This window comes from Grammomys surdaster, unplaced genomic scaffold, assembly GCF_004785775.1.
Source record: "Grammomys surdaster isolate TR1022 unplaced genomic scaffold, NIH_TR_1.0 278, whole genome shotgun sequence".
Taxonomy (NCBI): domain Eukaryota; kingdom Metazoa; phylum Chordata; class Mammalia; order Rodentia; family Muridae; genus Grammomys; species Grammomys surdaster.
The window spans coordinates 15,845,572-15,861,508 of record NW_021604719.1 but is presented as its reverse complement, the minus strand read 5'-3'; the positions used below and the strand labels follow the sequence as shown (position 1 = coordinate 15,861,508).

General features: G+C 36.4%; 1 protein-coding gene across 1 annotated transcript in view; it reads right to left on the bottom strand.

Moving 5' to 3' along the window:
• Nucleotides 1–9,741: 9,741 nt before the first annotated feature.
• The window catches only part of Chsy3 (chondroitin sulfate synthase 3), a 234,631-nt gene continuing 228,435 nt past the window's right edge, over nucleotides 9,742–15,937 (bottom strand). Inside the window, exon 3 of the mRNA XM_028777212.1 lies at nucleotides 9,742–12,203. Coding sequence (XP_028633045.1) covers nucleotides 10,641–12,203 — 1,563 coding nt within the window. The 3' untranslated portion in view covers nucleotides 9,742–10,640. The remainder of the gene's footprint in view (nucleotides 12,204–15,937) is intronic.

The following is a 15,937-nucleotide window of genomic DNA, read 5'->3' as shown; positions in this document are numbered from 1 at the left end:
GATGGACTTGGACCTTGGAATCTTAAAGATAAGACTGATTGGAGTTTACTAACCTGGGATACACAATCCTCTCCAGCTGATGCAGCATGTCCTCAAACTGAGCATGTGGTTTTATAACAAAACAGAGATGAGAAACTATCTTTGGATGGCCGTCTGTTCTCTTACATTCCTTCCATGGGTAGAGCAATATTGGTCTAGGGAGAGATAGAGGTCAGTAAATCAGGTTGTGGAGAGTACTGGTTAGAAAATGGCCTTCAGGCATTACAATTTTATCTATGTACTGCTAATGGTGAGTGGTCCTGTCAAGGATAAGATAAAAGCATCATATCTTCAAATTACTTGGCTAGATTAACTAGGTGTGTCTTTTTCTATGCTATCTCACGTATATGTGCATAATAGAGAAGAGCAGAGAGCTCATACTTACCTTGACTCAGTGTTAACAAAGTTTAAAGGGCACCGATTTCAGCTGAAATCCTAGGAGAAGCAGGGATATTCAGTGCAACTGCCAAAGGCATATCACCCTTGATGGTTGGGAACTGTACTGGCTGGTTTTGGGTGTCAACTTGACACAAGCTGGAGTTATCACAGAGAAAGGAGCTTCAGTTGAGGAAATGCCTCAGGAGATCCAACTGTAAGGCATTTTCTCAGTTAGTAATGGGGGCTGGGGTGGGGAGCATTGTAATTGTTGTCATCCGTGGGCTGGTAGTCTCGGGTTCCATAAGAAAGCTGAGTAAGTCAGGGGAAGCAAACCAGTAAGTAACATCACTCCATGGCCTCTGCATCAGGTCCTGCTTCCAGACCTGCTTAAGTTCCAGTCCTGACTTCCTTTGGTGATGAACAGCAATGTAGAAAGTATAAGCTGAATAAATCCTTTCCTCCCCAACTTGCTTTTTGGTCATGATGTTTGTGCAGGAATAGAAACCGTGACTAAAACAAGAATGAAAACTTTAGGGAACTAAGTTCCCCGATGGACTTTGACCTAGGCCATTTGAAGAAGTCTATCTCCAGGTTGGAGAGCCAAGTTCACCCCATGCAGAGGTAGTCCTATAGAGCTGGGGGAAGTGGAACCCTTTTTATGAAACAGGGAAGACTTTGCACTGTTTAGGAGAAAATTTCTGGTTCTATACCAACTAACTAGGGGTAATTAGGAGAAAACTTGTGTGGCAAAACTCAAAGAAAGGAAAATAAAGGAGACATAGATCAGATAGATGTTATCTGTCTCTGTTAACCTTGTTCCCCTGGATGAAGATGTTACTGTCAGCCTTAGCCTGCCTGTTGATTCATATCCTCATCAAGATAATAGTAGAACCTTTCATCCTCAATTGCATGACCAACTACTTCATATGGAGACTAAATTCAGTTAAACCACTGGTCCTTAGGACCATCTATGGCCCCTTAAAACAGGACAAGTTAATAACTTAACTCATACCCATAGAACAAGTGAGGAATGTGACAGAGCAAGAGAGGACAGAGGTTCCTCCATCTTGTATTCTTGCTGAGGCCAATTCAGGTTTTACTAGAATTTGATCTCCTTGATGGAGAATCACCTGGAAAGTTACCCAACTTTATTCTAGGAACCCAAGTTCAAAATGCCCCAGCTGATTTATTTTAGCTTCTGTTAAACTGCCTGCTTATGCAAGCCCTCCCATCTATATAACCATGTATCTTAGCTTCTGTTAAATTGTTTGCTTGTACCAAACCTCCTCCTGCATGTAGCTGCTGTGTAAGATACTAGGCTGTGATTTTTGTCCTTGCTCTAAGTACTTGGGTCTGTGCTTAAGTCAAAAGATACCTGAGTGTAGTTGCAGCTGGCTGGAATAAAACCTCTCAATTAACTATAAACTGTGTCTGAGCGGTCACTTCTGGTGGGCATTCCATAACAAAATGGAACATCATTTATATATTTTTGAGGTAATTGTTTTTTTAAAAAGTTAATGTTTACAACAATTTCATTAACTAGACATAGGAAGAGTTTCAAAATGTAAAGTAAAAATATAAAGCTTTTCTAATGTCTTTAGTCTCTGAAGATTATGGAGAAATCAAGTTGAAAGAGAGAATAACTTCTATATTACGACCTGAGTTACACGACAAGAGAAAGAAGTGAGCTACAGGTGACAGTTCCTGGTTTTGAAATATTTATCCTCTGAAATAATGTATTACTATCAAAAGCCATCAAGAAATAGAGAAAATACCAATATTCATTCTATCTATCTATCTATCTATCTATCTATCTATCTATCTAACTATCTATCTATCTATCATCTATCATCTATCTATCTATCTATCTGTCTATCATCTATGTATTTATCAATTATTGATTTCTCTACATGTATCATCTATAATCTATCATCTATCTATCTATCTATCTATCTATCATGTATCTATGTATCTATCATCTATCTACTTATATACATGTAAATAAAAAGAAGGAAGAGACTTAGATTCCTATAAGTTCTCCCTCAAAATATTTAATTTCCATGCCATTATTATTGCTTTGTGTGTTGGAATTTAAAGGTAAAATAACTTTTCTGAGTGAAGAATGCTCAGAGTAAGTGACCCACAAAAGAACTTCATCTACTTAATATGTGATGTTGCAAATTAAGAACATTTGTTGCTTCAAATAGTTTGACATTTTTTTCACACAATACAATCAAATAAGAGTTTGTTAAATATAATAATGTATAAATTTAAAAAATATTCATTAGTATAATGATCTTAACAGTATTAAATCTTCTGATTCCCAAATCACAGATTGGACCCCCATTCATTTAGGTCTTCATTAGTTTATTTCAGTATCATAGTAAGAATTTTGATTTCTTAATTTAAAAACCCAGTTACCTTATGTGAATATGTTTTTGTTTTAATCCAAGGGGTGGGATAAGAAGCGGCCTCATAGCACGTGATTATGATTTGCCTTGAGCAGTAGCAGGGCTGTAATTTTTTCTAGCTGCATATAGTTTAATTCTAAGGACTTTGAAGAGGGTATAAAAGAAAGAGCCCTAAAAGGGCCTGCTGCTGGTTCCTGCTGCTGCTGGTTCTTGCTGTTGTGTTTGCTGGATTGCTGTTTAGAGATATTTTTACAACAAAGGTTGGCCTTGCCTCAAGGAACTCAATGTTTCTAGTCAACAGGAAGTAGTCTATAGAGGTCTATGCCTTCTTTCCCCTCTAACCTTTCCTACCTAGTGTTGCAATATTGGAAGGAATTAAGGTGGAATAAGGGTTGGAGAAATAATAGGTATAAGAAGCCAATAAAATAGCTAAGAAAGAAAGACAAGAAGGAAGGGAGGGAGGGAGGAAAGAAGGAAGGAAGGGAGGATGAAAGGCTGAAAGAAAGAAAGAAAGAAAGAAAGAAAGAAAGAAAGAAAGAAAGAAAGAGAGAGAGAGAGAGAGAGAGGGAGGGAGGGAGGGAGGGGGAGGAGGAAGGAAGGAAGGAAGGAAGGAAGGAAAGAAGGAAAGAAGGAAAGAAGAAAAGAAGGAAAGAAGGAAAGAAGGAAAGAAGGAAGGAGGAAGATAGAATGGAAGAAAAGAAGGAAGATGGTAGAATGGAAGGGAGGGAGGGAGGAAGGAAGGAGACATATCCATATGCTTAGGTGGTCTGAAGCAGTGGATCATGAATCTTAGAAGAATAAAGCAATGCCTTTAATAAACTTATTTATATTCAGTACATAAACATTGCAGACTTTGCATCTTAGTACATGAGCTTTTGACTCCATTGCAGAGGTCGGGTACCCTCTGCTTTGAAGTCTTCCAGGAATTTGTCTCTGAGTCTTTTTTCAGGACTCACTGCTTCTCCAGTGTTCTGTGTGTTGACTAATTATGATTTGCTGAATTACAGACTATGTTAATCTTTACAACGATTTCATTAAATAGTCATGGGAATAAATTCAAAATGTGGAGTAAAACCATGAGACTTTCCCAGTGTCTTCAATTCCTGGAGATTCTTAAGAAGTACATTTTGATGCGAGCACTCTCCTGCAGGTTGATGTTGTCCACTATTTACACAATGGTTGGATCAAAATGAGATGTTATCCCAGTACACAGTCCCAAGTAAGGTGTAAGTGCACATTCAAGGAAAGAGTAAGGAGGGAAGAACTAATAGGAAGGAGAATGGATGGCATGTTGCTAGCATCCCTGCATCTCTATCCTGCTTGGAGTGCTGGAGTCTTGACGGGTAGCAGGGAAGCTGAACACTCCTACCACCTGAATTGTTCTAAGCTGAGGAAAGATGTGCTTTGAATATATTGTTGGAAGATGAATGAAATTCATTTAGAATGGATCCAGTCCTAAGTCAAACTATGATATTTATATGTAGAATAACACAATGAATTTTATGTTTCTGAATAATTCTGCTTGTCTGTAAGGTAGGAATAGTGATGTCTACTTTATATATGATGAGGCTAGAGGGAGATAAGGTTACATAAATAAAAGTGTGAAGTAAAATGCACTAAATACTACTTGCTACTATAATAATGTCAAATCATTTAAATAAATTTCTATGGTTTTCCTGTTTATTAAAATGACCTTTCATGAAATGACAAATGGGAGAAAAGTTTGGACACAATGCTACTTTGTCAGAATTATTCCATATTAGCTAGGGACTAGGTGTAGAAAATATCAGTGCTTATGAACAATAATAATGTCCTTCCTTTGTAATTAAAGTCATATTTGAGCTTTAAGCTTAGTAAGACTGTCTTGTATAAAACATGAAAAAGTAAGCATTATTAATATAAAAAAACAATGACAACTATATAAAAAGTCCCAATACAATATAATATCTTACCAGAAAAAATATGTATATGGATGTATATGGGATGTATAAAAAAATCACAAAAATAGGTGTGTGTGTCTGTATACATATATATTTATACTTTGCAAAAGCAACATAGCTTCTGAAAATACACATTAGATTTTATTCATGAAATTCCTTCCTTAATGAAAAACTAGCTCAGTAAATATTTTGATGAAATATATTTTCCATTAAATTCAGGATTGAATATTGAACAGATTAATTAAGGAAAGATAAGCATTTGAAGGGGATCAAAGAATTCTAGTTATCTCTGCCTGCAGTATTTAGTCTAAATTCTCACAAGAGTGTATAAAAGCTGCTGGGAAATGCATTTTAGAATGCTTTCAGTAGACCAGGATTGCAAATAAAGAAAGCTGAAAACATCATATGAATATTATCATTGAAGTTCATGAGTTACACAGAGTGACACTAGTTCGCAGACTTTGAGAAACTTGTCCAAGCTGTAGAAAGCTTATATCAAGAAATTCCTGTGTGTACAATACAGAAATGTAAATAAAACACTGAAAGGTAGAGAGAGTTCTTTGCATGCTTAAATATCATGGACGGTGTGCAGGACATGGAAGAGAAGAAAATAATGCACGCCACCATCATTCTCTTTAATCTTTTATTTCCTTTTATTAGACTTTCCATTAGAAACAGATGCTGGAGCAATTTCAATGAGTGGGAATGAATTTTAGGGTATTCGTGGGAACAGAATATTTACTATTGAATGTTCTTGGAAGTGGGAGCAAACCTGAAGGTTGGGGACATTTATTTTTAATTTTTATATGTACTTTTGGCAATGAGTCAATTTAATCAATGTTTATAGTTTGTCTTCAGTTTTAGAGTTTTGACTTGGTAGTATTTTCACCAAATAATTTCTCAGTGAATATTTGTTAATTGTTTAATGTGGTGGTTAGCATGAGTGTTTGCATCTTTGTTCATATCACTCTGTGTTTGTGTTTACATTGTAAGTCTCTTTTCCTAGTAGGACAACTTCATATATGATTTCGTCAATTCAATTGCTTGTTGACTAAATTTTCTATAATGTGACAGTAGAATTCCATAAACCTGTTTAAGTATTAATAATGCATCAACAAACTCAATGAGAATTTTTTGTTAACCTGTAGAACTAATATATTGAAATGGTTTCATTGAGATAAAACCAAGTATGGAATAGAATCCCACACACAGCTCAGATGTTGGTGGCATTGCAAATCAGAATAGAAGAGGAAAATGGACAATTGGATATGAAATTGAAGTTGACACTAAAACGTCCTGGCAGGCACAGTGGTTTCTGGACTGATCCAGATGCAGCTTCATCACCATCTGTGGGAATGAATCATGACTGGTGTCTCACATCGTCCTCACCATCTGTCATGGCAAACTTGGCAGAATGGCTGGCATCTGAGTAGGGCTGTGCCGGAAAGAAGCTGGACCACATTGGCTACAGAAGCTACTCCCTATTGATGTCCCTGAAGGACTGTTCATCAGTGCAGACACAATCCTCTAATACAGCATGCTAAATAAAAGTAACTAAGATGGTGAAAGGAAGATGACAGGAGAAAGTAGGCAAGACATCAGCAGGTAAAAATCTCTTCCTTTATTATCTATGAAGACATCCACTTGTTGGTTTATCCTGTAACAACACCCCTCAACCCAGGGTACTTTCTAAAAATGAAAGGACTTTAGTAATTAAGCATAAATTAGAAAATAAATGTATAAGTCTCTGGATTCCTAGCAGTAGAGAAGCCACTGGAGTAAAACACACTAGCTTCCTACAGTGTACAGGATCACAGGCAACTGATTGAAGCAAGAGACAGTGGGGATACAGTGATTAGCTTGGCCACATGAGCAGAATGTGGAGAAAGCTCTGCTTTCACATTTAAATAAAGGCCAACATGAAGCTACAGATATTTCATGAGCTACTGGAGACTTGCATTGCTACATTTATCTACGTGAACCAACTTGCGGTTAAGAGGAAGAGAAGGGAGAAGGCAAATCTCCAGATCCAGTTCTGCCTACAGTGTTCTCCCCAGGACAATGTAATGAGTCCTAGCTAAATGAACATCTGAACAATCAAGCTGATAGAAAGGAATCTCATATACTGAGCTCAGTTCCTAGAAGGAAACATTCAAAGTTAACCTGGGCCATTAATCAGTTGCTCCAGCCAAGGGCAGCTGCCTTACGACTTCTTACATTAAAATGTCTATGTTTCTGGTGAACATTTATTTACTTGTTTGGATTATGAGCACACATTTGAATATTTCATTCCTGTACTTGGATTTCAAATTATTAATATTTATAATAGGCTCAGCTCTTAGCTCTTGAAACATTCGTTAGTGACGGTGTACTTAACTTGAGTTTGTATGGGAATGATATATATAGCCTTGTTCACATGCCAACTTTCATCAGTGTGGAACACTTCTGTACCTATCTGGACAAGATGAAACAGAAGGACATCTGCTGGCTTCATGAATTTTGAAGATTCCCTTTCCCTGGCAGAGCTCTATACAAAGGATCCAACAAAGTGGGAGAGGATTGTTAAGAAAGTTGGTAGATGCAATAGGCTTAGATCTCATTAGAAGAACATGTGGCAATAGAAACAAGTTCAAGTGTGGATCAAATACATCTATGTTGACAGCTGACCTTTGCTCTCTATTGATGACTATATCCTGTCTGATATCCCAGAGAAGCCATGTTTGGCAGAGGCCCAGGGCAAGTGCTTCCAATTCAGATAGTCTTAAGCTTAAACCTGAACTGTACAGAGTACCTCAATTGATGAAGACCTCTGTTTCTTCATCTGTTGAACATATTCTGAATTATCTTGAGAGCTATTTTGACGATTGTATTTAAGAGGAAAATTCAAGTAAAATGTGTTGCATGCTGTTGATTGGGTAATCACTTACCTGTAGTGTTGCTGAAGGACAAGGGAACTTTTGGGGGTGATATTTGATAAAGATATTCACAGATATCCAAATAAGAGAATGCTGTGTTTGTATAACTGACACTGTAAATCTTTTACTTCTGACTGCATTCACATTGTATTTTCTTTCTTTTTTCACATTGTATTTTCATTTAACCTTAATACACCAAGAAAACAGATACCATATAAATAAAGAGAATAAACTTAATTTTACCAAAATCAAGAGCCTTAAACCTCCAGAGAATCCTGAATTACCTGAAAAAAACTTGTCAGAAATGCATGTTAAATTATAGACCATATTTTAGATGCACCTATATAAATATATACTGTGGTTTGCAGTTACATTCAGATGAGATCTCTGTAACCCTTCATTTCTTCTATACAGTTCTATCAATTAATAAAGCATCAACCCTTCAAAGAACTCTGAACAGCTAAGAAATGCTGAGAGTGGGAGAAACAGTCTTCCCCAGGGAAGAGCACACTGATTGGTTATCCAACACCAAACGATCAGCTCTGAAAACTCACATATAACTGACATTATAAGAATGAGAATGTTATATTTGTTATTTATATTTAGGAATATATAAATATAAGACATATGAATTCAACAACAACTAATAAGAAAGAGATTAAGGACTTGAAAGGGAGCAACAGGTTATGAGGGATGGCAGAGGAAATGAAGATACTTTATTATAATTTCCCAAATAAAAAAAGCAATGATAAAATTAAAACACTTCTTTTTCCCTTGGATAACTTTATAACTTAGAATATTTTTAATGAGGCATTTAGTTTACTATTCAGTAAGAACTTCTTGTATCGCTCATTTATTTTAAAGAAAATGAAAGGCCCAGATAAGTTGCTAAAACATTAACTAATCATGATATTTGGCAATAATTATACAAAACAAGTCACCGAATGCTAACACATTTGCCTTTTAAGAAAATAAAGTGTATAAAAGAGCTAAGTTATATAATGTAAGAAAATAAACTATTAAAATAAGTATTTGCAAAATCCCTTGAGACAATGTGGAAGAAAGGTCAATTTTAAATTGCTGTCCCTGTCAAGAATTTAAAAAATGAAAATGTCATCATTAATTTTTCCCTCTCTAGGGAACTCGGAATTACTAACATTATATATTTAGGGAGGGAGATTTCCATCCTGCTTTTCTCAATATTAAGTAATGTTATTTTGAATCCCTGAAAATATTTTCAGTAAAAGATGTTTTTACATGGTTAGTACCCATCGTTGTTTGGTGGCCTTGTGGAAGTATGTTCCAAATAATGACAGCAATTTGTGAGATGTGTGCTCAGAATAATTTTGGTGCAACTTGTTTTCTTATTTGGTGAAAAACTAAAGTCAATTTCTTCACTTTGTTCATACAGGGTAAACTATAAAAGATGTATCTTTTCTTCATTAGAAACTAAAAACAGGCATGCAGACACATGTCAGCCAAACAATGATCTGGGTGCTACCAGGAAGGTCTGAGTGTGATGCAAGAAAGCCAGAGAATCGCAGAGATCTAAGCATTTTCCTTTGATTTTTGTGTAAATGTGTTACTTCACAAGATGATTTTTAAAATTAAATCTCATGAGGCTTCCTTGTGTACTGATATTCATTCTTCCCTACATTTCTTAAATATGACTGTGTTTCTCTAGAAACTCTGTTCAAAGAAAAATGGAGAAATTAGATATTTCCCCAGGTGTTTTTCCATAATTAATTTTTCCAAAATTAATTTTGTTTATAATTTCCCCCGGGGTTATTATATTTTTGTATAATTCCCAAGGTAGATTCCGAACTAGTCTTTTGTGGTTAGAAGAACTCTAGTCTTCAATGACTGGGAAGAGAGACCCCTTTCAAATGGTGGGTTATTGAATTAAGAATTTTTTCTTGTGACCCACTTATGAAGGCTGGGAATAAGGCAGAACACTGCCTTTCTTGCGATCCTGTGGTATTTTTTTTCCCATCTAGAGAAGTGTCAGCATGTTTTGGTGAACACCACCCTAAAAATTACATCAAATGAGACGGAAAGTAAACAACAGAGCTTTATCAATGTTTTTGAAAAAGAATACGGTTGTACCTGTGTTTTATTATAAATAAACAGGTTCTGTCATATTTTATCTTCTTGCCAGCAAATGAAGGACATTGTTTCATAAAGCTTCTAAAATGTACATGAATATTTCATTAAATCATATATCCTTGAGAAAATAAAGTTCCTTCGCATTTATAGCAGACAATTGTGAGGAGTTTGTCATCGTAAGACCAGGGTAGCCAGTACCGGTTGCTTGTTGAACAGGACTCCTCAGTTTTTAAAATTTTTTTTCTTAAAAAATAAACATACAATCATAGGTGTTCATTTACTTTAAAAATTCTAACGATGAAGAAAATTATTGTCTATATATTTAAGTCCTCGTATAAATTACAAAACTCAAGTTTCTGTCACAGAGTCCCTTCCCCAGGGGAAGCATAAAGCACTTTTGTGGTACCCTTCACTGGTAAATATTTGTATCACATTGAAGTTGACAAACAAAAGAAAAGTCAATATTGCATCTTTAAGCCCTAAGAGAACATTCTTCTAAGCTGTCTCTCGCGATGAATGAGCTCCAAAGTCATTTGATTGCCATGATTTAACTTGATCTCAAATAAAGTTATCTAAAAGTAATACATGTATCGACTTCAGTAGAACTCTGACTGTGAAGTATCAGTGAACTGCAGACTCTTCTTGCTTGAGGTCAACAAAAACCCTTTGGAAGACAACCAAGAATACTTTAAGACCAGGACAACAAAATAAAATTATAACAATAACAACAACAACATCGTCATCAACAACAACAATAATAATAATAAAATAACAATAATAAAATAAAAATAACAACAGCCAACACTGAGGTAAACTCCCCTTTCCAAAGGCAGTATGTATTGCCTGGACTGTCAGGAGAGAGTTCGATTATCCCTGACACCCAAATGTTTTTCTAGCCAGAGTTCAGCCAGTTTCATGGTTGAGGCAAAAGTACTTGCTTTGGATCCTAAGCACATCTTATACTGCTTAGGGTCCAAGTTAGGATCACAATGAACAGGATGGAAAATATGCACCACTCCCACTTCTTGACTTCTGAAGGGCCGTAAGCCAGATAGGATAACTTTATTATAGAGATCTACATCTTCCAGTCCCCAGCCTTGTATTGAGGTATCAAATCCACCTGCAGCCAGTAGATCGCTTTTGTAAATGCATGTGATTCCATAGCCATAGTCTCTCCAAAACCCAGTTTCCTTTGAGAATACAAAGTCACCCTCTGTGGGAGGATTTCCCATACGGGTGACCTTTGGGTCATACTGGCTAAAGATGATGGGGTAATATACCTGTTGTCCCTGAACTGTATTGTCTCTACAGCGTTGGAGGAAGTCTCCTCTGAAAATCAAGTCAACATCACAAAATAGCAGCAATGTGTCATTGTCAAACCGGGAAGAAGCCATTTCAAGACCAAGACCTCTGGAAAACTCCCCCTTCATGGGAATGAGCATCATTTCTGCGCTGGGGTACCTGCTTTGATAGGCTTGGATCAACTCAATGTGCTTGGTGGACTCTTGGCCAGAATCCCTGCTGAAAAGGATGATGACAAGCTTTACATTTTGCTTTGGGATAAGACACGTACTTTCAAAATTTTCCATGAATCTCAAGAAAATATCGTACCTTCCAACGAGTGGAACAAGAATGTGTACTTTCTTTTCATTGTGCCCTCCTATTTCTTTGGCCTCTTGAAGAGAAGAGAGAATTTTTAGAGAATTGGAGATAAAGGAGAATGACTGAGTGCCGCTGTTGATACTCTCCACCAGACGGTTGACGTCGAGTTCTTCCATTTCTCTGAAGAAAGGCTTGCTAAATGGCTGCTGAAGATAGGCATGGCGTCTCACAGGCACAGTCAGTTTCCTCCCTTTGTGCCTTTTGTACAGGAGTAGCAGATCCAATATGTACTCCACCCCATGCATGGGATCAACCCTGCGGTAGCCATATTGAATTTCTTTGAAGTCAATGAGTCGGCCCCTACTCTTGGCATTCTCATTGATCATCTCCATCACCTGCAGGACAGTGTCATCCAGAGCTGATCTTAGGATGCTGTTGATGCTCTGTCGAGGAGGTTGGTTCTCTGCAGCTGAGTAAAGCAGCTTCCCTGTCAGGAACTCCCACTCCATGACCTCATTTCTCTCCCGAGGCTGGAAATGGTTGAAAGACGGCATCATTCCCAGCTGTTGGTCCTCTTTGCTCACTTCACTGTTGCTGAGCTTGCTCATGAGAGCGCTCTCCCTGTGGAGCTGGATGGTGCGGTAGCGGAGCTCAGAGATCTTGCGGCTGAGCATGTAGTTATGAAGTCTATACTGGTATGCGGGCCTTTTGTTCGGATGGAGCGTGATGGCTGCGTGGATTTTGCTGTTGTGAAGGTCTTGGATGTAACCCTTGCGATTGTGTTCGTAGTTTTCATGGAACAGCTGCTGCATCTGAAAAGTGAACAGCAGCCAGAATGTGAGATGGGAAGGAAAACGAGCATGAATATAAAACACTTAAAATAGTTAATAAATATGAACTTAGGTGGCACTTCATTACTAATATGCTTTGTAAATGTATATTTATATGAGATCACAAGTCTTATTTCTAGAACCAACAGGTAAAATTGAATTTATCATGTACAATATGAGGTTTAGAAGTATGTGAAGTTATCGAAGTGACTCAGCTAGCTAATTAGCATATTTGCTACATCTTAGTTACCCTTTCATGAAATCCACCCTTGAAGCACACACTGTATTATTATTGACCTCAGCCTCTGTCTTGTATAGTGGAGCCCTTGATCTTATTTCAGTGTCAAGGAAACATTTATTTCAACCCTCCTAAAAACAACCATTTTACTTTCTGCTTCTAATTAGATCAGTATTTTTATTTCCACTCGGACTCAGATAACAAATGTTAAGAACGTAGGAGGAAATCCTATAAGTCAACGTTTTATGTGTTTGCAAGATTTTGCATTTTTATTTTTCCTGAAACCAGCCCCAAATCATTCAAATATTTCCAGAACCTCCTACTCGACCCTTGAAAATAAAGAGGCACAGAGGACATGGCATGGGTATTTCTAAGAGGATGTTCATTGAAGAGTGAAACAAAAGGCCTAATACCCAGCACTGTGGGAATAGGTTCTTGGCCAGGTAAGCACTGATCGTTGCTTAGTGTCCTGGTATACTAGTTCCACATCAGAAATTCTTGGTAAGATGCTCATATCAAGTTATATCCACTTAGACATGCTTGACACTTATGAATCAGAAAAGCTTTTAGATCATCTATTAAAAAAGAACTTAAAAGGCAAGAAGCTTACTAACCCAGGAACATAAATGAAAAACACATTTAGAATCAGCTTTTAAATTTCCAGCTCCCAATTCTTCCATTGCCATAAAATCAAAAGCTCTCTACCACACCCATCAAGAAAGCATCCAGAAGAAGAGGAAGAAGAGGGTGGAGGAAGAGAAAGAAGAAGAAAGCAGAGGTGGACATCAAGGAGCTTCAGTGTGCATGAGATGTCTTTTAATAAACTGATGAATAAGAAGGAATACTATGATTCAAATTTAAGAATATATATATATATATATTAACACTTATACAGAAGCTTAACAAAAACAATGTAGATTTCAGAAATAACCTTAAAGAACTGACAAATGAGCTCACTATTGCACCATTGGGCATATTTTACAGGCAGGCCCTTATTATATAGCTCATAGGGTTCACAGGTGGGTGAGGTACAATATTACTTTTCTCCTGTGGTAACATATATAGTACCTTCTAGCACTACGAATGCAAGCAAATAGGGGCTAAGTTTCCTGTTGAGTAAAAGCCATATTTCTCTATCTTACAGTCATGTTGTGGAGGGTAACCACAGTGTTTGGGAGTTCTATGGGACACCATCTATCAATGACTCAAGATGAGGTAATACATTCCTGTACTGGGGTTTTATTTGGTAGTACATGGTGTCTAGTTGTGGGTAGGAAATAGTCTTAAAAGTAGCCCATTTTTACATGCTTCAGGTATAGTAATTATGACAGTATCTTCAATAAATTTTTACAAGAAGCATATAGCTTATTGTTGAAATTTTTCATATTTAGAGAGGACCAATCTATAAAGAATGGATAGTTAAGCTAAGATATAGACTTTGAAACAGGTTGGAATTAAGTATACATAGGTTTTTGAACACTAGGGTCTATTATCTTTAGGGAATTTCATGATCAGACTGTTTAACCCATTGTCTTCCCTGTACAATGGGAAAATTTCAACTACTTCAATGCTTACTAAAATTGCATAAAATAAAATAAAATAAAATAAAAGCATGCATGACTTTTTAGCATTGTCGTCTATCTAAGTAAATAGCACTCAGTCAAAAATAATCATATGGAAATAACTATTCAAGGATATGGCAACCTTATATTAAATTTTTTATTAGGAGTCTTCAGAGAAGGTGACTGGAACCTTCAAGTAATACATCTTTATTTTCATGGTTATCAAGGCACAATTTTAAATTTTGCTACATACATTCAATGCTTCAGTGAACTTAATGTACTATTTGGCATATTTAATTACAAAAACATAACATTGTGAAGATTTCACCAAATTAAAGTTTATTGGGATTAGGTTGTTTAATTAAGTGCCTATTAAGAATAACAAGAGTTAAAAACTAAATGGCACAAATCATATTACATATGAAGTACATAAAAATTTTAGACAAAGCATATGAAGTTTATATTGGAAATTATAACTTATAATTGAATTTGTTTGTTGTTCTTTATAGCAGCACCATGCTATAATAACAAAACCACAGCAGTAATAACGCCAATGGCTTCAGCCATTGACAATGTCAGCATCTGAGAAGGTATGAAACAAACCTATTATGAAAACAACAAATGTTCAGAGATGGTTTAATATGAATTTATTGTTACACTTTACTATATTAAGTTCCCTCTGTCTTTGCATTAATTAGTAATTGGAATAGAGTATTTAGAATTTATGGAATACTATGGATGTGCAAAAGAAAAACTTTAAAATCTGAAGGAAAGATTTGGGTATTTATATAGACACAAGGTCATTATAAGAATAATGGACTCAATGGATTTTATAATGACTATAAAACTGGGTCCATTTACTAGATACCATTAAACCATACAACTGCACAAAAGAAAATCTTCATGGAATGTAAGCGATTTAAAAACAATATTGAAAAGAAAATACACCCAACTTCAATTTAAGACTCATAAATTGGAATGATATTGGTCACTAAGAAAATGCTGGGATTTCCAAGGGATGCTGAGGATGAGAAGGTCCATCTAAAAGCAACTGGTCACAAAAGGAGAAGCAGGGCAGAGCCTGTGGTAAAAGCTCTCACAGACAGCACAGTTCACAGAGCACTAGGAAAAGAAATGGTTTCAAAATGTTGAACACAAAACTGTCAGTTTTTTACTGTGGGTGCAGACATTCACATGAGAAACTCAGGTAGAATCATTTACTGGTTTCAACATTTGTTTCAGAGAAGTAGAAAATACAGAGCTACAGGAGGTATGAAACACATAAACAGGTTTTTCCACATGGAACAGATTTAATATTAGGCTGCAGGAAAAAAAAACAATGTCTCATCTTTGTTGAAATTAGCAAGTATAGAACTGTTTTGAACACACTTCCAAGATAAATCTAGAGTGAATGTCTTGCTGGGGTAGAAGTTCTTTCTGAGTGAGATGAGCCATTTTTCTAAGAAACAAAAATAGTGTAACAAATGCAAAATCCAAGTTAAAAAAATTAACATGAAGAACTACCATTTCCCTCAATCCCCATAAGAAAAGAAAAATAGGCCAGAGCACCAAGGAAAACATTTGGCAAACAAAGAAGATGCATGAAATCGTAGGGATGTAATGGCAAGAAGAGATGTCAGCCTATAGATTTAAACATAGAAAGGTGAACTGTCAGAGACAGGGACATAAAATGAGAAGAAGAAAGGTAGATCCGGTAGGATGACTGAAAACATAAGATAGCAGCAGCCACATTAAAGAGAAAATACAAGGAATTATTTTTGTGCTGCTGCTGGTGGTGTGTGTGTGTGTGTGTGTGTGTGTGTGTGTGTGATGATTCAGCCAGTTGAGGTGCTTGCTGCCAACCATGATGAGAGAGAGAGAGAGAGAGAGAGAGAGAGAGAGAGAGAGAGAGAGAG